Source organism: Rhopilema esculentum, chromosome 18, assembly GCF_057945365.1.
Source record: "Rhopilema esculentum isolate cy_ngs chromosome 18, ASM5794536v1, whole genome shotgun sequence".
Taxonomy (NCBI): Eukaryota; Metazoa; Cnidaria; class Scyphozoa; order Rhizostomeae; family Rhizostomatidae; genus Rhopilema; species Rhopilema esculentum.
In genome coordinates, this window is record NC_142832.1 from 3826508 (window position 1) to 3851533 (window position 25026).

Here is a 25026-nt window from a genome sequence, read left to right on the forward strand (position 1 = left end):
ACTGAGGGAATACACGAAAAGTAAATGCTAAGAAAGTAAACATAAGCAGTTAAAAAAGCCGTCGTTAGCCCAGTATTGAATGAAACAAGATTGCCGAAGGGCCTAAGTGGAACGGGCCTAGGAAAAGATAGAGAAAGTGCCTCTTAAATTTTCGGATGGTAGCTGATAATTAAAATGATAATGACGCATCATAGAGAAAAAAGGTTGGCAAGAAATGATGAAAAAAGGAAAAAAAATCATATTTACACATCTGTGAACAAACGTTTGTATTTTAAACTTAGGCTAGTCAGAAAAGGAGGAAAGTTGTGTCTTTGGAGATGTTTTGTCTTAGGAAAGTTGTGTTTAAAATTAGAGAAAAGTTGTGTCTTAGGAGATGTAAACTCTGCAAGGCAACATTCTGATAAACTTTCTTTTGTAGAAGATACATTGGATCTCGTATTAACTTTAAAGTTAACACCCTAAATAATGATTTCTTAATGGAGAAATGAGTTTGCAAAAAATGTCTAAATGTTTAAAATACACAGTTCTTGAAAGTTCACACAAATAATAATTCCAATTTGAATTTTCATCAGATTAAAATTGCCATTAATTAAAATTTCTGATTCACTAAGCAATCTTCGGAGATTATCGTGGGACGGGCGCCAAGCCCCTTCTTGCCCCTGAGAAACTACTCCTGCACAAGGACCCGTGTTGTTAACAGCCCGGGGGCCAAAGTTTACTCTCTACGGGCCTGGTTAAAACTAAATATTTCAAACAGGCAACGTTTTACTTAAAAGTAAAACCTTTATAATAATACAATCAATTGCATTATTTGCTAGTTACTTTTCTTTATTTGGTACAATGAAAAGACTTTGGTTTCTCTGTCACATTATTTTGCTGCGATCACATCGAAATTATTTTTGCAAACGCACCAACCCAACCCTCAAATCCCAAAAATCGTCCTATAATACCCAAAGGATGAAAATATGTTTCTCGATTAAAAAATAATTAGATTAGACAATCTAATTCAAACAATTTTTTTGCGGTACAGAATTTGAAAATGGCTTTGAAAAAAGCAATCATTTTACAACATACTAAAAGCTTTTTCGTCTGACACTCCTCAGAGCATAAAACGTCAGAATCAGGGTCCGAAAGAACACGATTGACCTATTTCGATCCACAACTGGGTACAATCTAATTCATTGAAAAGTGGAATTATTTTCAGTGAAATGAATGTGAAATGATTTTTTTTATCTAGCACTAAACAGAGTGTGAAAATTTCCACGGGGACCAACAGTTTTATCAAGAAGATCGGCGATTTGTTTCACGGCATTAATATGTATTCTGAAATTTATAAACCTGGATGGCATAGGCTTAAATAGATACTTGCATCACCTTGAAAATCAGATAAATACGACACAGAAATGTCTTCTCTCTGTTTATGTGTGCAATGTCAGAATGACGTCATCACTCGGTCAATCTTTAACTTTCGAATATAAGAGTCCGTTTATACTGTTTCATTCAAAAACGGAACCGTGACGGTACAAAAATCGTCCGCTTTCATAGCATGGTCAAAACTTTTCTGAACAGCTGAGCAAAATCCCAGTTCCAAACTCGCACGCATGGGACAGTGTAAACGGGGTCTAACTCTCAAATCTTTTGTTTAAAGACATTGATGCAGCTTTTAACAAAGCTCATTAGCTGCTGGTGTTTAATTAATGCTCCATTCACTTTGATGGCTCCCATTCATCTTTCGTCCATATCTGCTGGCGGACGGTTAGGTAGTTTGGCTTGAATGTATCAAAGTCATGGTGCCCCGTGTGAGTATTAACAACAAGATATTAACTTGAATCGTTTTTGGCAAGAAACAGGATGATCACACATTTGTATCGATCATTTATTCGGAGAAATGTCTACAACTGTTGGTATATAACAAAATAATCCCCCTAAGAGCGGGCACAGATGGGACTATGTCTCTGATGACCAATTCTGCAACTCTTGATACCGGTAAGAAGCCTTGAGACAAATGTAGTTGGATGGTCACGTTACGTTATCATGGGTCAGAACACATATAAAGTGTGGAGAATTTGTAGAGCATGGGAAAAATTTATATTGGTGATTAAGTATCAACACTGTGGCATTACCAAATCTATCATTCTTTATAAAATTGGAAACAGCATAGCAAAGTTTTTATTTGTTGTTTGAATGTATCCAGTATTTTAAGTTAGCGGACGATTTATTCTAATGGTTAACTTTACTATATTCAGTGTAATAATGGGTTTTTTATGTTAAGGCGGGATGACGTAAGCCAAAGGGCTACGAAGGAGTTACCTCTCGGGCCGGCCAAGACACAGCCTTGATGTCTGCGCCGCAAAAGATAAATAGAGAATTTGGTCAAGTGACCTTGGCGTAAACGCATTTGTTATAAGATCATCCCGCTTGCGATAAATCATGTCAAAGCTGTCGTTTGATCTTCTGATCTGTTGTAATCATAATAGCAGAAATATTCAGCAAAGCAACGCTCCTGTTTACTGCCATCTCAGAGGAGGAACACTTTCGCCCATCTAAGACTGCCAATGAGAGTTTCAAATGCCTTTCAATCAAAATCTCAACGTCATTTTTACCTTGAGGACTCATGTACGTTGGTACTGTGCCTCTTCTGAGATCAAGCTTCAGAAACTCGCTCGTGGGAAAAAGTCAGCTCTTTGTTTTCTTGAACAAAGGCGGGAAAATTTTTGCGGACTGCTAAATACAATCTCCTTATGCCCTTTTGTCTGGTCTCAATCGAAGGGCACGCGCGGAACAATACGTTATGTAAAACTATTGCCTCGACATTTGCCCTGGCCAATCAGAACGAGCCATTCCCACGGGGTCTTCGTTCCTTTCTACGCTTTCGCACGACTGCCATAAGATGGCTGTCATGTTTGTGATGATGGAACGGGGGGATATGCCTATTATACAAAAAACAGAACAGGCTAACGCGGTGTTATTTTGTCTGAGTGCTTTCCATGGTTCAGTGTATACTACCAAAGTAGCTTGCGCAAAGGAGAATTTTTCGCGATTTGGCGTCTGCATTTTAGCGGATTGCGATGTCAGTCGAAGAACAAGAGACAAATGCAGCAGATAAGATGGAGGAAGAAGAGAAAAATTCACCATCAAAGCAAAAAAGTCCTAAAAAGGTACGCTTTTTGTCTCTTTCACCTTTCCTCCTCTCTAATTCTGAAGATTCACAATAACTTAGTTGCTATTAGAACAACTCTGTTTGCAATATTCGATCATTTTAACAGTCATTTTTAAAAATGGAACATTTTTTGGCACTACGTTCATCTATACTTTCACCTATTTGTACAAATGAACGTTAGTGGAAGTTAAGGTGAATGGAATTGATAATTTTCAAGACGAAATAAATCTTATAAACTGCACGATAAATAAATTTCAAGACGAAGGAAGCTGATTTAGAGAGCCTCGTTGGTTTTCTCCTCAAAGGGTAATATAGGCTCTTATTCCGTTGTTGTACGGATAAGGAATTGTCAACGATTAAATTCGTATAGATAGATCGCAGAGAATGAGCCTAGCTCAGGGTAATACTTAGTTGCTAATTCAACGGCTTGAATTTGCAAACTTGCACTACCTTGCCTAGTATAGCCAGTTGTAGCTTATTCGAAATAATAATGTGCATACAACAATAAATTAGTAATTGGCTACAGTACCCGAACTCGAATATCTTACCTATTAATTTCCATTACCTTATTTAAGCATTATTTTTTCAAGTTGATCCCTATAAAGTTTCTGACGCAATCAGGGAATATTTTTTGGGCCATCAGGAGAAGGGGGATAGCACCTACATAGAAAAAATATATACTTCGACCCCTGGAAAATTAAGAAAACCTAGCGATACGCTATAACTTTAGAATCAATTTAGGGGTGTAAATCTTATTGTGATGCCATGAGAGAAAAGACAACATATGATGAGATGTCTATAGTTAAGAATCTGTGCGTTATACTTATTTGTAGAAATAGTCACTCTTGTTCTCTATATACTAATGGAAAACGATCCCCCAAAGAGTTCGCTAGCTTTATGTGCCTTGACGAGGGGCTTCTGGGTAGCAGCTTTGAAGCCACCCTGGATTCGCTGACCTTACCAACCGATTTAATTGAAATTTCAGCATGACATGTCTGGGAGAGTTTCGCCTCCCTCTTTCGGGTATTAAAAGCTGAGGAATATAGCATGCACATTTAGCTGGGGGGGGGGGGGGGGGGAGGGTATCAACTAGTATTATGATTCGTATGAGTTTAAATTTCCACTTTGTACGGGATGGAGGCTGTTCTTTAACCAATATCAGGGTACAGTTTCATTTAAATTCACTGATAGTTTGACTAAAGGTTTTATAGAAGTAAACCTTATCCGAGGCAACTTTCAACAGAAAGGGAACACATCTTGGAGCCTTAACGATTAAGGAAAAGGGGCTGGGTCTCTGACCTCACACGCTATTTTATGAGATGACGTTGCAGACACAAACATGCTTCAATTTAAGTATGTTATGGATTAAGTAAATAAGATCAAGAATAAGTTCAGATCATTTCAAAAATTGCTCAGGGTTGTCGTTTGAGGGGAGGTGGGGGGATCTGTCATTTCCTATTTATTATTTTGTTTTGGGGATAATGCGTCGTTTTTGAAGTGATTTCGCCTATAGCATCCCCTCAGCACTCTCCTCCCTGTCCCCCTCTTCCGACGGCCTAATTGCTCTCCTTCGGTGCAACGAAATGTTCATTTGAACAATAAGACCAAACTTGTGCGAATAACAACAAGTTGAGAGGGTTTTTCAATGCCAATAAAATGAGGACAGGTCGCGGGTTAAGACTAGTGGTGCAGTTTGACCTTCCTGGCCTGTTCTCCAGACCCTTAACGTAGAGGTTTGGAACACAGGCTAAACCTTCCAAATCATTAGTAAAATTTATGCTGTTTCAACTACTGATAGGCGATTTTACCGACCAAATAAGGTTTTGTGGACCAACTGAAAGTTTACCGACCAAATCATGAAGAATTAAGAGGTTCCACACCCCATACACCCACAGCTATACCCTTGTTGTAGGCCTTTGAAAGCAAGCAGTTTGGAATTTTTACGGCCAAATCTTTGCCAACAAAACCCTCCGTCTTGGTTTTGACAGCTGCCTCGCATTCAACAAGAGTAATCTAGGAATGGTAAAACACTTAAAGATTATCGAACTTGGTTATCTCAAAAATTTCATTTCTGCTTCCGATATGATTTACCATTGCCTTCAGGCCTGAACTGAAACCAGTCTGCAAGTAAAAACAATGTCGCTTCCACTGGAGCAGTTAATTATATGGATGGATACATGATGTGTAATTCTGGGACTAGCATTGCGAGCCTTTGAACGATACAATAAATTTAGTAATGACCGAGCTTCCTGATGTCTGAATAGAATCAACAGATGTGGGAGAAATCAACATGTTAAGGCGAAATTGGAATTAATTTTACTGTGAATCAGTACTTAATAAAAAACTGCAATAAACTGGCTTGAGGTTGAGACAAAATGTGGTTAAGTGAGGTGTTGCCAATTGTGGTGTAACGGTTTTGCCAAGTGGCCAGAAAGGTTTTGCCAAATGGCCAAAAAGGGTTTTGCCAAATGTTGTGTAACGCAAGCAGTAACCTCCTTTATTCTGAACATTCCATTTTTTATCTGACCGAAAAGCATGACTTGTAATGCGTAGCCAGACTCTTCTGGGTATCTAAGCCACAAAAATTCGAGGGCGGAAATAGGAGAAAGGAGCAGAGAAGCGGAGGAGCGTCTAGTTGAGAAGAAGGAAGACTGGGCTCCAGTCATTTCCCAGTCACAAGTCTTTTATTTGCCACAGATCTTTTCTATATTATATAAGGTAGCCTTCTTGATTTTACTGTGGTGGACATATCGGTTGTTATAGGGATTGGGTATACCATGAACAGCATCTCGTCTAACAATCACAGATGCATAGGCAGCTTTCTGGATTCTTTAACTCCGATTTCAAAAATTGGTTTAAAGAAAAGGACGGTTCTAAGTTGCCTACTGCCCTGCTTATACGTCTTATTGCACTTATCAACATAGCAGTTAACAATAAAATTCCTCAATGTTGATGTTAAGTATTTTCTCATTTCAGTCAAATAAACCTCAGATGGAGAAGAAAAGACGAGAAAGAATAAACAATAGCCTCGATGAATTGAAGCTGTTGATTCTTGGAGCCATGAAGAAGGATGTATGTTCAGTTTCATTCAAATTATTTCTCTTTTTGAAAATTGATTGGGTTTTTGTAAAACTGAAGTGGTCATCCCAACCTACACTTCATTTGAAACTAACAAGACCCTACCAGAGTCAAGAAAAGTGTTAAAGTCTCTTGCGCAACCGGCATGCTTAGCGGCAGCTGTCTTAAGAAATTGACTGCGTTTTGTATTTTCATGCAGCATGATATTAGGCCGGTTTTGGAAATATATTCGCGAAGCATGCCGCTTGCGCAACAGCCTTTAATCCTTACATCAGTCGATACTCAAAAGCTGAAAAATATGGAAAATCAAAATCTGAAAAAGATCCAAGGAACAAAACAGGAAAGGTGAGATTTGGGTGGGCACTACCATTTTATTGCTATTTTGGTCTTCCTCGCGATCATTGGCCTAATGACCACCATGATTTGAAAGAGAAAAGGATCTTAATGCTGCAGAATCAACGGCTACCAGATTTCAAATAGAATTCTAGATCATAATGTGCCACACCCAAGCCCCGCCCAGTTTGCATTGCTTTCTGATAACGACTTTAACACTATGAAGGTACTGTCAGGAGAAATATAAGCCCTTTCTGTACTCTAATGAGCGAAAGCCGTTTTATGAAATTCCTTAAAGACTCTTGCGCAATCGGCATGCTTTGCCGTAGTTGTGTTTTACGCAAAGAGAAATAGATTGTATCTGATTTTTCATGCAGTTCGATGTTAGGCCATTTTTGAAAGTATATTTGCATTCCGGTTGCGCAAGAGCTTTTAAAGGTGATTTGCACGTAATCTAGAGATACAAATGTTTTGGCGCTAAAAAGGAGGGTTCTTTTGCAAAACTCGTTAAGCACCACCCCCTGTCATGATAAGACACGTTACGAACAGAGTTTCTGCCAATGCTCAATATACGTACCTAACGCCCAATACCACGTAGGAGAAATGATAAGATCTCCTCTGAATTTTTCATTACAAAGCCTTGCTTTTAGTATTCAGACGTGCACGATAACTGGTAGTTACCCAAATATCAGGGTAATTAGCTAACGGTCAAATCTTGTCCCAGCGACTCTATTGCAAACATGTCCCAAAAATTCTAAACCATTTAAAAGAAAATGACGCAAGCGGAATTTGTGTGTTTCAGTTTGGAAAAGAACCGAAACTTAGATCGGCTATAGCACAAAGCCACTTGTTCTGGAAACAAAGGTTCTATAACATAGAATAAAGATCCCTGCTCTGTGTCTACAACTTTGTCCTCTGTCAAAGGAATAGAAAAGTTCTTTGTAGGACAGCAACATTTATAATTACGATGTTCTTTTGTATTTGCTTTAACAGTTCATTGGTCAACTTGGCCTAGTTTATTTAGATCACGGAAAAAATATAACACCAATTGGAATAATTAAGATAATCTGAATAGTTTCGATACGAGTCAAGTAGGAATTTATAGAATGGATTGGGTGGGCTAGAATGATCTTGTAGCAACAGGGAATTACTTCAAATCTTAAAGAGTTCGTGTCTCCTAAAACCACCCTTTACCCTGCTTTTGTACCCCTGTGTACCGATCCCCTTATTAGTCCCCAGGAGGTTCTATTCGTTCCCCTTTTATTAGCCCTGTAAGTCTTATCTCTAAATTGCACCGTAACCTCCCTTCAAATCAAACATGAAATGCTGAAAGTGCTTGTTGTCATAGCATAGAACTGTCCACCCACTGTTGGTACCGCAACCTCTTTCAAAGGCATTTCGCTCTAAACGCCCTATTGTCTCAACGGTAATCAGCCGGTGCCTCCTTACCAAATCCCCCATCACTCCTCACGCGAATTGCGCTAAGTCCTTTCGCAATATTCAGCTTTTCATTCGGCTTCGCAATCGCAGGTTCTAAGTATTAAGGCGCCACCGCATTGGTTATAATTTCCATTGATTCAAGATTTAATATCATTGGAAAATTCTGACATAAGGGAACAATTGCAAAAACTGCCACAACATGCTAGCTGTGAAGTAAATCCATGTGCGTCCTCTCGCTATCATTCGAGCCAGGCGAATTCTTTTCCACATCGATAGATTCTGACCACATTGTCTTGAGTAACTGAGACAATTTCAGCCGTTTGTTGGAAAGGGATAACCTTCCTTTCAGCTAATATTGCCAGTAATACCAAAAATATTGCCAGGAACACCCAAAATCAAATTCTTAATAAAAGCTTGCCATTAAGCTTAGTTTCGGAAAAAAAATGGATTATTCTATACGCCTTATGTCGTGTACCCAAATCAGTGGATCTATCTCGATGAAGTTGGTGGAGAAACTTGGTTTGATTAAATTGTCGTGCATTTCGATACACTATGCTTTACGAAGTTAAGGCTCTTATGCTCCTCTAACCAAAAAAAAATTACAAAATTCAGTATGAATATGGAGATTCTGTTTATCTGAATGACGTCATCATGGCTAGGTTGGAAAATTGATCACTAGAGGGCCGACTTATAAATTGTTTAGAAGTGTCATGGAGATGGAAAAATTTTGAAGTTGTAGTACAATTATAACGATTGCTTAAAGGGGCTACGTTTCTGAAAATCTTATCATTATTTGGTGAAAAGTTCTTGCGATATAATCTTTCCTTCTGAGTAAAGAATGACAACCCTTCTGTTCATTAGAACACAATCACACACTTCTTACCAGAGTTATATTTATTCTTAATACCTATTTTTGTCCTTAAAAGCGCTCTTACCGGCTAAGTGACTCAATTTGGGTTAGAACAGAAGTCATGTGCTCTAATACTGCCTGTTAATCGAATATGAAATAAAAGAACATTCACTCTATCTGTTAGAGCTTGGATTATACTAACAAATCTATAAAATCCTATCTTTGTGCCATTTTTAGGGAAGTCGTGTTTTCAACGAAACCTCTGTTAGTAGATATTTTCCAATAATGGATTTTTCCAAAAGACAATAGTCCTACATATATCCTTGAGTTCTAAGAGGGTGCCAGTCTGAGTACTGAAAACATTACGGTTCCACGCCTTTGAGCCGGAGGAAGGTCGTCACAAGATGCAGTCACTTTCGGGAGGCAAATGCATAACTTTGTAAATGTGAGAGTGCGAGGATTTTACCGTTAGGCGACTTTGCTTAATAATATTTTTAAAAAACTTTTTTCCTGAAGATACAAGGGTAATTTTTTAGAAGGCAAAAAGAGAACAATTCAAATTTCAAATTCTGATGATCTAAATATTTTTGTGACGTCATCACATTAGAACTCTATTTACGCTATCGTTCACAGATAACCCTTTGCTTTTGTTGTTTATGTGGAACGTTTTGCAAGTTTGTTCTTGAAAAGGAATAAATACTTTCTGGGCTCTTGTTTTCAGACAGGCAGACGCTATCTGAATATGACGCAGCTGTGACAACTGACGTGAAAATTAGAGCACGCTTTATTTCAAATAAAAGGAAACGAAATTAATAACTCAATTTATCTCATTGGAAGCTAGAATTCATGGTCATATTGAATTACGCCTTTGGAAACGTTAGTGAGGCCTAGCCATTTAAAGAAATTACTTGTTTCATTGAAGGTAAGATAAAAGGACGTGTGGCATCATTACTTAAATACTTAACGAATTTACAAGGCTATGAATGAAGAATTTCGAAAGCTGGATGACAGTTAAGCCGTGATTGGAACTTTTCAGAATTACATGCGGAAAAATGTAGGAAGGGCATTAAGACGACGTGAAATAATGAAGAAAGTGCTTAAATTAAGTGCATATATAAGATATGATGCTGACGAAATAGGAAGCTAGGCGCATATCATTCCACGAAAATCGGTTTACATTGAGCAAAAGTCTATATAACCTTGTGCATTTGTGTTCTATTTCTCAGTAATAGGGTGCAAATGTGACCTCGCTGATCTTTTTAAATGTTACTTCAGAATGATAAAATGTCTTGATTTCGTGCAAATTTACTAAATTTGAATGAATGTCATTGGGGAAATCCTTACCTTATAACAAAGCAGCACTGTTTTCTTTAAGATTCACTATTAATCCAACTTAATTCAATTTAATTTAATTTACCAATCAACACAGGTACACTAAAAGCTCATTATGACAGATTTGACTGACTTTGTTTAAAGTAAATGATTGAGACAATCCGCAATGTTTCCGAAGTTGCACATCTCATGGTTTACATCTTTGACAAAACAGAAAACGGAAGGGAAACGAGTATCATATCATAACGTAGATAGGTCATGCCAACGACAACAGCTTCTGTCCAAAGCTTGGTTTGATTGTTGTACCAGGGCTGGACCAAGTTGACTTAACTTCAGGATTGGGGTCTCTAAACCATTCATGAACCAATATAACCATTAAAAACAATCGTCAATTTTCGAATTAGCTTCGAATAAGGAAGTGGTCGTCCTAAAGGAAATCGACAGATACCTAATGAGCTTAAGCCACCTTTCAAACAAAAATTGACCAATCAGTGGGTGATTCCACTCACTCTCTTATTGATTGGCTAATTTTGATTGACAGCTGGCTCAACCCACTTTTGTATCCGTCGATGGCTTTTAAATCTGGCTACCAAGGTGGAAGATATTTTCACATGATCAGAAAAATGTTTACCATTTCTTGATTATTCAAAAAACTTCACACTTCAACAACTTTCAATTCGTATAGTTTGGTATCCCCACCAAACCATACCGTAAATCCTCGAATTAGCCCCCTGGGGGCTTATTTATTTTGATATTTTTGGATGGGGGCTTATTCGAGAGGGAGGCTTATACGAGGGGGGCCTTATAAAATTATCGTAGACCCTAAAAATATATTATTAAAAGACCTCGTTTATTTTAGTAGGAATTTCTTTATGAGCACCTAGTTAATTACTACCCCACAAGTACGAATTTGTTGTGGAAATTCAATAAAACGCCATAGGCAACCTCAGATGGAAAAAATCACCAAATGGAAGGGGGTCCAATTCGAGAATTTACAGTAGCAGTGGGGGCTTATTGACAATTTGTAGTTCTAGGATGGGGGCTTATTCGAGAATTTACAGGGGGGCCAATTCGAGAATTTACGGTATATCCAACTGAGCTCAAACCAACTGAGCTATTTAGAAGTTGAAATGCAGATCAAAGTATGGAGGAACCCTTTTTGAATTCAAGTTACAGAGCAACAAGGAAAAAGCAAGTTGCAGAAAGACAATAGTGAGAGCAAGGAGATATCAATGATACCTTTTTTAAAATGGCAAAATTAATGCATTGGTGAATGTTTGTTCTTGATATTATGCTGTTTAGCCAACCAAAATACTGCTGATTTTAAATGTAAAGTTTTAAACTTATAAACCTTTTGTATAATATCTCTAGATAATTTCTTGTCCTACAAACTACCAAATAAATTCCGCTACAAAAAATGGAGAACTGGTGCATACTCCTGGCAAAATAGCCTTCACCCAGGATTGCAAATGAATGACACAGTTTTCAATAACGCATTTTACTTTCAAGACAATACCATCTTGAAATATTGGTTGACAAAATAATCTCATGGCTTTCTTCTTTTAATAGGCCAGTTACTACTCCAAGCTTGAGAAGGCTGATATTTTAGAAATGGCTGTTGACCATGTTAGGAACCTTCAGAAGCAAGTCCGAACTGGTGAGTTTTATGATTTGTCGGAAATTTGAAAATTTTGTTGTTATGTGATTTTTAATTCATAACAACCAAGGCAAATACCACTGAAAAGGCTGTCTGAATTAGCAGCTAATATGGTTTCCTCATGCATAGATCAAAATTCATTGCTGAAAGTTCAAAGTCCACTGCTTAAAGGTCATGGTTGACAGCTGAAAGTTCAAAGTCTACTGCTTAAAGACTCATTGCTAACAATTGGCCTTTGCGAGCGTGGCGACGGTCCAAACAATGGCATTAATTGATTTTAGACAGTCTACAAATGCATTATGGGATGCTTACGTAGCGCAATGGCTCATTGTTAGCAATGAGTCTTTAAAGTTCAAAGTCTACTGCTTGAAATTAAAAATCAACTGGTTAAAGTTTAAACTTCGTTTATGTCAATATCAAACGCCAATATTTCCACGCCTGATATATCATTTATTTTAAGCATAATGCAAGTTCCAGTTCTTTAAAAGACGATTGATAGAATTTTCGGATATGCGTACAAAGTAACATCTGGTTAGGCAAGCGATCTCATTTTCAAGCCAACTCGTAATAGATATAATTATATTTGCGCATTTAGAGGTACATCTTCCTGATTTACGGTTGAAATTAAAAAGTTTGTAAATTGATTCAATGCATTTTCAGTTTATATTTTCCTGGAAATGACTATGTGAATCAATGAATGCGCCATGCCTTTGTTGATCCCCAAGGCTTGATATTTCTTTAGCCATGCCACACAATCGATAACAAAGTTTTCTACAAACTTAACATACTCTTTTACAAATATTTTTACTTCTCCCTGGGTATGGTTTATGACTCGAGGAAAGCTATTTTTCCTCTTCACTAGGTCATAAGGTTTTTGACGGTATCAAAATGCACCTATTAGCAACACAAGGTGCCAAAGAAATCGATCTTGAATACCTAAAGCATTTCGCCCTTCAAATCCCGACTGGTCTGCATCCAGGTTTATAGAGAAAATAATGTTTAGTACCTGGCAGGTGTATTCTCTTCAGAGGTCACTTTGTCCCTTTGCTGCTCGGCAAATTCAGGCGTCACCACGCCTTCAAAATCGCACATCAGGCTGCTAATTCCTAGAATACAGGGTCGTACTTAAATCTGGTTATCAATATTATGAGATCGTCACTGATCCTTTAATTCTGTATTGAAGATATCAAGGTGAGAAGCTTAGCAATATGCAGTAGCTAAATGTGATCACCGCGAATCTAGTGTACAATTTTCATCCTTTTATCAAAACGGATTTTCTACTTTATTTCAAACATGCGATCTGAAATAATATCTTTGTAATCAACAATCCTCTCGTGGTGCTTAAGTGGTGATGCCTACTATGCCTCTTTATTGTAACTTAGGAGGTCAAAACTCTTTTTGCAATATGACATGATGCGATCAAAATGTACGTTTATAAATATGCAGGGCCGAACTTAACTGGCTTCTAGAAAGATGTCTATATGGAGGACCTTTCAGGTTTTAAAAATGAGTGGCTGTGCTAGGTTGAGTCGGTTGAGTTAATGCATTGTTCTTAGAAAGACCCACCGACATTAAAAGATAGATCCAGTGTCTAGAAAGAAGGACAGTCATACAGTTGACGACCCCGTCAAAGATTATTGAAAAAAAGGCCTGAAGCTAATTTCTATTTGTCTAGGTTATAAATTTCTAAATTGTTTTTGGCTCTATTAGCATTGTAAAGATTTTCTTGCTTTGAAAAAAGGCCTTAAAACGGTTAAAAATGGGTGCAGCTGCTTATCACTTGAACACGAAAAGGCTTTGCCCAAGAAGCGTAACAAGGCTGAATTCTAATACTGGTTTCTAATTAAGAGCACTTTTACTTAAACATTGTTATGTATCGTAAGAAATCTCTTATCCCACGATCGCCGCTACCTAAATATTTCGAGATTAAAACCTGTTTTTTCTTACAAGCTTGAGCAGTGCAATGAAGATTCCATCCTCCCCCACAACACACCCCAAAAAACAAGCTTTGTAACGTTGGTCCTGTACCCTTGAATAGCTTAGTCGCCCCTTCTCTAGCCATTATGAAACTATATTCACACAGAAACTAAGTCAAGGAGCCAATCACACCCCACGTGAGACCAATTAATTACCTTTATAAAACAATCATGTTCGGTAAAAGACGTATTCTTATCTTTATAACAGGGGCGGATCAAGAGCAAATTTGAAGGAGGGGCAGTTGGTAGTGGGGGCGCTGAAAAATTTTCAAAAACTGGTTACGACAGTACGTTGTATACAACAATTTCAGATACCTTTTCAGAATAAACAGCATAACTTTGAGGTAATCCTTGAAGCAAATTAACCTATCGGTCCCAGAACCTTTTTCAGCTGATTCTCATTCTTCAAAAGGGGCGCACATTTTCCAAAAATGGGTCGCCAGACTTGCTTCAACTCGTTAAGAGTGGAGCAACTGCCCCTAGTTGCCCCCCCCTCCCTTAAATCCGCCACTGCTTTATAAGACTATGCTCTCTATCCCCCGGTTTTCTACAATTATTGCTTCAAAATGGTTCAATTAAGTAGGTTCTGCACGTTAAACAGTGCGAATGAGCCATCACAATTTATTTGCGAAACAGTGTCTTCATTGTGGACAGGTAGATCTCAAATCTTGTTTGTACATTGGAGATTACAGCAAATGCTAATTAAATGGTCCATTGATAGTTGCTTAGCTTAGCATATCGAGATCTCCCTTGAAATTTCCCTTTTCAATTTGCCTTACCAAACTAGTCACCGCAAGATGATATTCACTTATAAGAATCTATCTCAAAGGGAGAGAGTCTCTAAACCTATCTTGTTTAAAGCTTCTTCAACTGCTGGAGAAAGGCGGCATTTTAAGCTTGGATTTAGATGTCAGCCTTTCAGTAATTAAAATACCATATTATATAGTCTGTTTCACGCAGTTAGCTATTATTTTTCTATTTTAAAACTTTGCAATTCGGCATAAAATCAAGGGGATGATTTCTACATACCTCTTGGGTACCCTAAGTGCTCGATGAAGCTGGGCTTTTTGTCTAGCATTGAGGACCAGGATCTAAAAATATAAGTAACATATCAATTTAAGGTATAAGAAATAAAATAAGAAGTGATGAGTTACAAACGATAAGAGATACAGCTTGCAATGTGCCCAAAAGTTTTCAGTGTATGACTTTATGTTCTAGCCCGGTAGTTACAAAGGCTGGCAGCCAGGCTAGCACCAATTATCAAGCCATTAGTCTTTTAGTTCATCAAATTCACTCGACTTTTGGATTTTTAACTAGTCAACTCACGATATTTTTTGTGCCAACAAATGGTAGACATTTACGACAAAATTTTAAAGTTTGTTTTTAAGTTTGAACAGAAGGGGTGCAAACTTTTCTTCAAATTTGAAAGTTACTTTTCATCTTCTTTTTAAGGTCCATCAATCGTTTTGCCTCAATTTTTCAAAAGTAGATTAGTTTTTTGCATTTCAACTCTCATTAATGATGTTCAGTTTTTTCAAACTGTAAAATTAGCACTTAGAATTATAACAATGAAGTATCTGTTTTTTGGGAGTAACCAATAATCTTTATCCCCACAAAACTTCGCCTGCTTATGCCTAGGCCAATGATCTTACTGAAACACCCACTCAAATACATAACTATTCATTTTAGGATTTCAACTCGCAAAATGTCCTATCTTGCATGAAGTTTCCCCCTAAATATCAAATTTACTTAATTCAAGCATACAGCGTCTTCAGGAAACCTTATTGTATTCGACAAATTGGTGTTGTGTACGATATTTCAAACGACAAGCACGTGACTCTTTACCAAGCCCCCACTGGGTTTCTTTATAGCGGCTGCAAATGTCCAGTTAGGTCGCTTGAAATGGCAGTGGACATGATTTGATCTGCTCGAAGCATTTATTTTAAGGTGAAAGACAAGGTTGGTTTACCGAGTTTATAATCCATAAAAGAATATCCAATCCAATAAAACTAATGCTAAAAGCTTAGCATCAAGTTGATTTCGTATGCAAACAAACAAGATCCGACCAACAGCCTCTTGCCCTTGAACTAAAGACCAGAAGAGATCGTTCATGGCGCCAATGAGGCACTTTTTTCTTAACAGCATAATCCTTTTCGGTGATATTTTTGGAATATTTATTTACAAGACCTTGACTGTGTTATGGTTATGGAAATAGTGAACGATCAAACGATCAAATATAAATAAACCTATGTTGTGACTGTTAATCTGAAGGGGCTTAATTGATGATGTCATCAGGGCGTTGGCATGTTGCCACTAGAAGCCTATTTAAGCACAATTATTACTGCCGCATTGTCCTTATTTTCTAGACAGTCAGTTTCAGCCTATTGTCCCGTCAAATAATAATAAGATTTGCGAAATCCCAACAAGTTTATTTCTGATATTGAAAAATTAAATAAGCAAGTCTGAGCGAGCCTTCTCAATATCGGAGTTAAAAACGGGGGTTTCTGGTTATTTTCTAAAGTCACAGCAGCATCGTCTTGATCGTAAGATAATAATAAAATATTTTGATTTTAACTCTGGTAAATTATTTTTATTCTCTTTGGAATGAAATGTGGGGATGGCTCAGTTGTTAAAGGTATTGACTACAGACCCAAGGGTCAGATGTTCGAGTCCCTGGCATGACCAAACTTTCACCCAGAGTGGGGAGAGTCGCCAGCTCTCTGTAAATCCAGGCGTAGGAATCACAAGGTGTGGTCACATCAAAGGACCAGTATACTGTCCGATATGCATAAGCTTCTCAGTGTCCTAGAAACTACTTTCGGATGCTAGGTAGAAACAAATACAAATACAAATGAAGTAAATGTATAAAAGAGGATTCTCGGTTCTATTGACTTTCCAGATAAATACTTCTATCACAAACTGAGAGCAGTTTTTTCGTTTAAATTTTTCGAGATTAGAATTCAATCCTATTACAGTATCGTTGCTAGGCTGCTGACCATTGTTGAATTAGACTGACCATTATGTTTTTACAACACGTGTATCCATGCTAAGTGCCACGCTGTGACATATTTTTTCTTTTTCCAGTTCAAAATCCGGATGCAGATCCCATGGCCAAATACAGAGCCGGGTTCATCACATGCGCCTCCGAAGTGACACGAATGATCATGGGATTTCCCGGTTTGGACGAAAGCATCAAGTTCAACGTAATGAAACATTTAGCAAGCTGTTGCACTGTGGATCAAAGATCATCTACAAAAGACAATAAGATCAAACAAGAATTGCCGCTTGATCCAGGCAGGGGCCAAGAGGTTCGTATTGAACCAGCCCGGACTCAGGATGTTCGAATTGAGCCAGTGAGGAGTCAAGATACTCGGGTTGACCCAGTGAGAAGTCAGGATGTTCGCATTGACCCAGCCAGGAGCCTAGACGTTCGCCTAGATGCAATCCGAGGACAAGAACCTACGTCATCAATTGGGATGACAAGTGCACAACTCAGCCAGATCGTTGATTCTCGAACAGTCGGCGAAAAACGCGCCATGTATCAACAATTATTAACTCGAGCTGGAACTCAAGTTAAACGACAACCGCCAGAACCACGATTGAAGCTGAATCAGTACACAAACGGCATAATGGAATATAGACTAGATGATCAAACGATAAAACAATTCAGTCCGGGTTTGAAAACAAAATTTCCGCCCTCGGTCGTGCCTTGGACTAGCAATGTCACTCCAACCAAAACAACGTCGATGGTATCTGGCGTGAGTCAGCTATGGGTTGACAGCAACAATAATACAGAATGCAGCATTAAAAAACAATCGCAAGAAGTCGGTTTTGATATCCCCCACAAAACCAGTAGGCCGGATGGCAGTCTGATAAAACCAGTACCACAAATGCCGGAAAAAGTATTTATAAGTGGCGGTATAAAGTTTATGCCAGCAACTGTACTTGTACCGGTGCAAGTTGAGTATGCGCCATTCGAATATGGAAGAAAGTCGGTATCGGAAGAAAAACGCGATGTCTGGAGACCTTGGGAGAAAATGGAGCATCTTTCCAGAAACTCTAAGGCAAGCCATGGCCATAGCATATTTACTTTGTGATTTAGTTTACAACCATATATCTATTTTTATAACATGCAGTAATGTAAATTTGTAAGAAAATGAATATCCGAAGTATTTCAGTGTAAATGTCTTTTTGTGGGAATTATAGCGTATCTGTTAATATCGAGAAATAGAGCTCAGCCATAGTACTTTGGTGTTTTTATTTTGCATGAGACTCTGCATGTACGGATTTGAAAGAAACTGCTACAATCCCTTCCAAAAGTCCTTAGAACACCCTGCTGCTTGAAAATAGTTTTGAAAATCAACAACTTTTTCTGTTAAAAAGCACCGAGACTGCACCCCTCCTCTTCCCCAATGATGTTGTGTGTAGAGTTAAAGCTCTTGCGCAACCGGCATGCTTAGCGGCATCTGTCTTGAGGAGTTGATTGTGTAGTGATTTTCATGCGGTACGATATTAGGCCAGTTTTAAAAATATAGTCGCAATATAGTCATATAGTCATCAAAACTTTTAATTTTGTAAGAACAACATTTTTTCGGAAAGAGAGAGGAGGATGCAGTTGAAATTAATCAAAGATTCAAATTAGAAATAAAGACTTTAGGTAGCCATTGCATATTGACAATTTAAATGAAGTTATACCAGAAAAATCTGATTACGATAAGATTACGCAAATGATACTATACTTTTCCTACTGATTCATCGTTTCATTGAGTGAATTCAGAAATTGTTTGATTTAATCAAAAAAACAGTTCAAATGACTATGCCATAGCAGCATTCATATTTGTAAAATTTGCTGGGATTTTGGGTTTTACGGAATTGACTATCTGAAAGAAACATTGTTATGTACACTCTTTTTTTGTACGAAACTAGCTATAAGAAACGAGTACTGGACAGTCAGAAAAAGTTGAGAAACTTCAGTACTCGAAACAAAGAAGTTAAGAACTATTAAGTCGTCATAAAACTGAGAACAACGAAATTTTGTAAAATCCAAGAATATGATTGCCCTGTTGGCCTAGAACTTAAGACGTAAGGGATAAAATATACTTCCCACATCTAAATACAGCATCGGAACGGAAGCGAATCTCTAAACGAACATTTCATAACATCATTCATGGCATCATAATTCAGTATTGAAATTTCCAGAACATTAAGAAACTGGAGTATGAACATCGACCTTTTTTTTATAAGAAAACGAGTGTAATGCAAAATGTCAACGATTTTGTAAAGAAAAGGGGGATATGTGTACCAAATTGAATTGATGGTTTGAAAAAGGTTAAAATTATAGAGGAAGCTTCACAAATGAAAAAGGTAACATGCCATTTCTTGAAGTGAAAGTGCTAACGAAGAATCCATACAGGTGTGAGAAAATGGCTAAGTGACAAGAAAAATATGTGATAGTTCATTTGAGTGAAGTGAACGTTTATGTTAAGAAGAAGCTACAGTTTTGTAAGAGAAAATTAAAGAGCTGAATAGGACTTAAGAAACTGCGTGATTTGGAGGAGTAAATGTTAAGGTGATAATGGAGAAGGATGTATCGAGACAGAAGGTGAAGATTCTAAAATGATCCAAGAGTGACTTAAAAGAATGACAGTTGATTTCATATCTAACTGCACGGGATTTCGGCATGGGCAACTATCGCCATGGGCTAGCTGTACCAAGCTAGACCAAATCTTTTCGCAAAAGAATGAAAATTTGTCAATTCGACTTTCTTTGTTTGACACCCAAGCTACATTTTCACCTAATATTCCTTAAGTTATAGATAAATATTTCTTAATATTCGCCTAAGATTCGCCTAATATTCCCTAAATACTTGCTAATCGATAAAAGTTTGACAAAAACGTTTCTTTACAACTCTAAGAAGTCCATTTTACAAGTGATTGAAGCATCTAAATTTGCCTGAAACTTTGTGCTTATCCAGAAGACATTAACTTTGATAGAAACACAAACGAGAGGTTAGGCTTGTTGTTCCTGCAACTGACTGTTCGATTGCAATGACACTTTAAGAAGTGATGCAAAAGAAAGGAAACTAAGCTATGAAGGAAAATATTATGGAAAACAAGAAGTAAAGGTTACATACAATATCCAAAAAAGTATTTGCAAGGCAAAATTTTTCTACTATCGACGGAAGAAGTACGTATTTTCTCTTAGGCTCTTCAGCTGGGTGAGAGGTAAGCGGCCTCCATTTAGTAACAAAAGGAACCAATCAGAGGCATCATTCTTCCTCTCAAAATTTTGGCATACCTTCAGTCATTATCTTACATTAATACCAAGGAGTATCACACAAAAAGTTCTTAAGTTACAATACCCATACTTAGAAGTAGAATTTAGAAAGAATAAAAGATTTTGCCTTTTATCAAAAAAGACTTTGTCTATTACGCTGAACAATGGCGGATTTAAAGGGGGGCAATTAGGGGCAGTTGCCCCTCCCTCAACGAGTTGAAGCAAGTCTGGCGCCCCCTTTTTGGAAATTGTGCGTCCCATTCGAAGAATGAGGAATCAGGTAAAAAAGTTTTTGAGACCGATAGTTTAGTTTACTTCAAGGATTAACTCAGAGGTATGTTGTTTATTCCGAAAATGGATCTGAAATTGTTGTATACAATTTACTCTCGTTACTAATTTTTGAAAAATTTTCAGCGCCCCCACTTCCAACTGCCCCTACTTCAAATTCGCTCTGGATCCGCCCCTGACGCTGATTGCTGTGGTTTTCAGAGAAACGCAAAGCAAAGTTGAAAAGAATTTTCTGTTACCATCAGAAGACCTTACTTTAAAGAACCAATTACACTTGATATTTCAGTGTCTTTTCTAGTGAAATCAAACTTTCGGGAAGAGCAATGAAACACTGAGCACAAGGCAACTGCTCAAAACTCGCCCCTAGAAACTTTTAACGGGAAATTCAAGTCATAACAGAATTACAAACATTACGCCTCGTTATTTTTAATGGATTTTTTTAACTCTTTTGGACGACACAAACATGAAACAAGACACCAACAATTTTACGGTGTAGATTAGACAATTTTTCTCTGTTCATTCATTTTTCATCTTTTTCTCCTCACTAGCTTACTGATGCTATTCCTTCACTGTTCTGTTTGTTTACAACAGAGAACGGGAGTGTGTCGAACACCCACTCAATCAAGGCCTGCTTTTCCATTGAGACCCCTTTTTCCCCAAAGCCCCTAAATCTACACCCCAACACCTGGGCATTATGTATTAATGTAATAATGGATTAGACTGGCTGCAGAAAATTCTACGGCATTTTTTTAAAACCGATGACTAAAATGGGGAAATAATTTCATTGCTACTTAGGCCCACTTCATCTCGAAGGCTAGATCGATTATTTCAACATTTCTCAAATAGTGTCACTTTGTAAGCATGCTCGCTTCTGTGCAAAGTGGCACGCACACCTACAGTCACTAATGTATTTACACGAGGTCTCTATAGAAATAAAATATACCTTGAAAATATTTGCGCTAGCATTACTGCGACTATCAAATTGCAAAAGAGAAAAGTTCTCTTTGCCAGTTCATTGGTCATTGGTTTATAGGAACAACAGCAATTGAAGGGGAATTCTCTAAAGCCTTTGACGGGGAATTCTGTAAAGCAGAATTGTACCTACGTGTGAAATCAATACTGTTTTTATCGAGAATGACAATCACAATAGGAGAAATGACTTTCACTTTCCCAGCACAGACGCAGACTGGAAAATCCAGATTCTAAAAGAAACACTTCTTAATAACTCTATATCTCATCCAATCATTTATGTAGAAATCCAGACAGTCGTGAGTCTCACATAGGGTTTCGATACTATGATAATTTGAAAATGTTCTTAAAGCCCGTATAAAAACAAAAAAGGCATGCAAATGAATATAATTCTAATCCGATACAAGAACCAGCACTTGAAAAGAATTTTGAACCCTTCCACGACATTCTACGCAATTTGAGTCTTACGCTTCCATTGGTTGAAGTTTCACTGATAGTACAGCGTAGTTGATGAAACTATAGACTGCTAGTGCAGAAAAGGCCCTTAGACACTTAGGGCAGGGGGGCAATGCCCCTAATTACTTGCAAAAATTGTGTTTGAAGATCTTATAAGCCCAGCTTGATCTGACAATATTTCGTAAGGCAGGTGTAGAAAAAGCTATATTTCTATCCATGCCCCCCCCCTAACCCAGTTTAGCTGTCTATGGGCCTGGTTCAGAATCAAGCTATGTTGAAAGAATGTTTACGTTCGTGATAGCTAAATTCATAAAGTCGTATTGACTCTTTAACCTATGTTAAGATGTCATTTGAAAGCGGAAAATTTTGATTGCGAATGAGAATTTTCAGTCCTAAACGTGGTAAGTGAGGAATAATTGCAAAAAGAGGTTCGGAACAAACATTGCGTTATTTGGAACAAGCAATGGGTTTGCAGTCATGTGCTTTGATGGTTGTAAGAGCTCAATTCTATTGTAAAAGAAGTTAGAATAGAATTAAACAAGAGGATTGCGTTGATATTAAAATCGAAGAAGGAGACTTCGGAGAACATTTGTACTTCTGAACTTGGGCTTCATTACAACGTATTGTAATTTGACAAGCAAATATCTTAGCAACTGAAGCCTTCAAACAACTGACAAGTAATTCTGTTCCTAAAATTCTCTACCATCACCTGGAAAAGCTTCAAGATGTCCTTCAGATGATGCGCACCTCCTAAAAAGGGTACCTCTCTACAATAAATACTCCCTTACACTGGCCACCTTCCTAAAACGGATACCACAATATATCGGACACCTTCCTGCAACGGACACCTGCCTGCAACGGACACCTCCCTGCAACGGACACCTCCCTGCAACGGACACCAGCCTGCAACGGACACGTCCCTGCAACGGACACCTCCTTGCAACGGGCACTTCCCTACACTACCTGTAACTGACATCTCCCTGCAACGGAAACCTCCCTGCAACGGGCACCCCCTGCACTCCCTGCAACGGACACTTCCCTATAATGGAAACCTCTCTGCAACGGACACCTCCTTGCAACGGGCACTTCCCTGCATTCCCTGCAACTGACATCTTCCTGCAACGGAAACCTCCCTGCACTCCCTGCAATGGACAACTCCCTGCAACGGACACCTTGCTACAACGGACACGTCCCTGCAACGGACACCTCCCTACAACGGACAGTCACTTTTCTGTGCAAAAATGGAGAAAGAATAAAGTTCGATAGGAGAGAAAGTGCTCAAAATTATTATGCATTAGGAACTGGACACTGTTTATCACTTGCTAATCTGGGTCCATTCCGGTACAATTAAAATCAATTCACCTTTATGTGTATCCACGTACATTTGCTTCTTGACCATTTTGACGATCAAGTGACTTCCTAGAAAAATGATTAAAAAAATATCAAATTAAAATACTAAACGGATAAATAATACTGTTGTCGAATAATCTAGGGGACAAGATTACAAACACCATAACTGAGAAATAAAAGACCGTCGTTTACAAGAGAGCAAAAGAATATCAGCTTATAAAGAATTTTTTCATGTAAAGTCGAGCGTTTTCAGGACCAGAATGTTCGTATCGTCGCTTACATTGTCATAGCAATGCCATGCCACGAATAAAAAGCATATCACTTCCAGGCAGTTTAGCTTTACCTTGGCTAAATAATGTTGAGTCATTCTAAACTAGAAAATGTCTTGAATTCAACTCTTGGACAAACAAAATGATGTTTTTTACCTAATATATGTAAAATATCTAATTACAACTTGCTGCTCAGCTGTAGCAAGTTCATCAGTACCCACGTAAAATTTTAATCTCAAAGCAGGACAGAGTCTTTTTGGCCCACGCAAATAGGAAGAGGTTGAAATTAAGATCAAAACAAGACCTTTCTTAACATGAAATTTCATTCACAGGACTAAATCTTATGAAATTATGCAGTACTTTCTCTAATCAGCATTAAAATTTAGGCTTTCAAAACGTTTTATACAAATTGATAGAGAGCTTTCTGTAGTTTTAATAAAAAGTCATTTGCACAAAGATCTACTATTACAATATGTTATTTGCAAACTTGAGTTAGTATTCCAAGAGTCTTGCCAGTGATTGTAAGTTGTGCCAGACATAGGTGCATGCTGGTGCATGTGCTAGATATGGGTACATGATAATCAAAAGTACAGTATGTAAAGTACAGTACTCTAAAAAATACAGCAAATACTAGAAGAAAAGAGCTAAAACTGTTGATTCCTGTGATGAAAGTACAATATGAATTCGCTATTGAATATTAAGCAATTCATTTCTGAGTTAGTGAAAATGTCGAAAGGAAAAACAGCTTAACACTATCAGAAGAAACGATTCTCTGAGAAGAAGTCGCATGACACAGCTTTGTTTATGAAAATTCTAATGAGCAAAGAGGCTAGAATTTTAAACGGTAAATTTCTAATTGCTCTACATAAGTCAACACTTGGCACCTAAACGACCAATTATATGTATATTTATAAAAAAAAGCTACAAATGTAATAATCTGTTCAACTCATTCAATAACAATTCACGCTTCAAGAAAAATTATAATTGGCAAATCAAGGAATATGATTGTCTTGTGATAATGGATTCTATTTTGTTGTAAATTTTGGTGACATTACAATGCAGCTAATGTACCAAACCGACGAGCTTTAACCCAATGAATTACCACTATCTGTCATTTCAGTTAAAAAGAGAGTGAGCCAGTTCCTAAGTATTAATTTCAAAAGGGAACCAACATCTCCAAATCTAAACTACAACCCAGGAAAAAAATAGTTGAGACTTTTCAAGAAAAATTGATGTTTTCTCTTTCCTTTCAAAAAAACTTTCCTTCCTCTCCCATTCAATGTTATTCTGATTTCTTTTGAAGCACAAATGATGGGACTACAAACACAACATTGTTACAGGTGGAACGTGGAAAGAGGAGGATTCGAATTAACAGGGGCAACGTAAAGTACAAAATTGCAACGTAATGTATTTTGTTTCGACAATTTAGTAGTCCAGGATCATAGGTCCCAATCTAAACTACGTCCAGTTTCGCAATCTTCAAACGAAAGCAAAAGCCGTTTACCCAGCTGGACATTGTGATGAAGTTGCAACTGCTCTTGGTAAATAAGAATTCAAAATGTATCTTTTCGGCAGCTCTTCCATGTTAATCA

At 37.7% G+C, this 25026-nt stretch overlaps 2 protein-coding genes across 3 annotated transcripts in view; one reads left to right on the top strand and one right to left on the bottom strand.

Moving 5' to 3' along the window:
* The window catches only part of LOC135680788 (microfibrillar-associated protein 1), a 106442-nt gene that overhangs the window by 33505 nt on the left and 47911 nt on the right, over window positions 1-25026 (bottom strand). Inside the window, exons 19-20 of the mRNA XM_065194973.2 lie at window positions 23178-23234; window positions 12857-14917 (exon numbers count right to left, since the gene is read on the bottom strand). The gene's annotated coding sequence lies outside the window, so the exon portion shown is untranslated. The remainder of the gene's footprint in view (window positions 1-12856; window positions 14918-23177; window positions 23235-25026) is intronic.
* LOC135680795 (uncharacterized) lies at window positions 2225-18072 on the top strand. Of its 2 annotated transcripts, none has more exons than XM_065194990.2 (4): window positions 2225-3158; window positions 6137-6232; window positions 11763-11850; window positions 16911-18072. In XM_065194990.2, exons 1-4 carry the CDS (start codon window positions 3069-3071, stop codon window positions 17921-17923), a joined length of 1287 nt encoding a protein of 428 aa, XP_065051062.1. In that variant the 5' UTR covers window positions 2225-3068; the 3' UTR covers window positions 17924-18072. The 2 variants fall into 2 exon arrangements, with proteins under 2 accessions (XP_065051062.1, XP_088969811.1); XM_089113685.1 differs by lacking the exon at window positions 2225-3158 and adding an exon at window positions 14035-14113.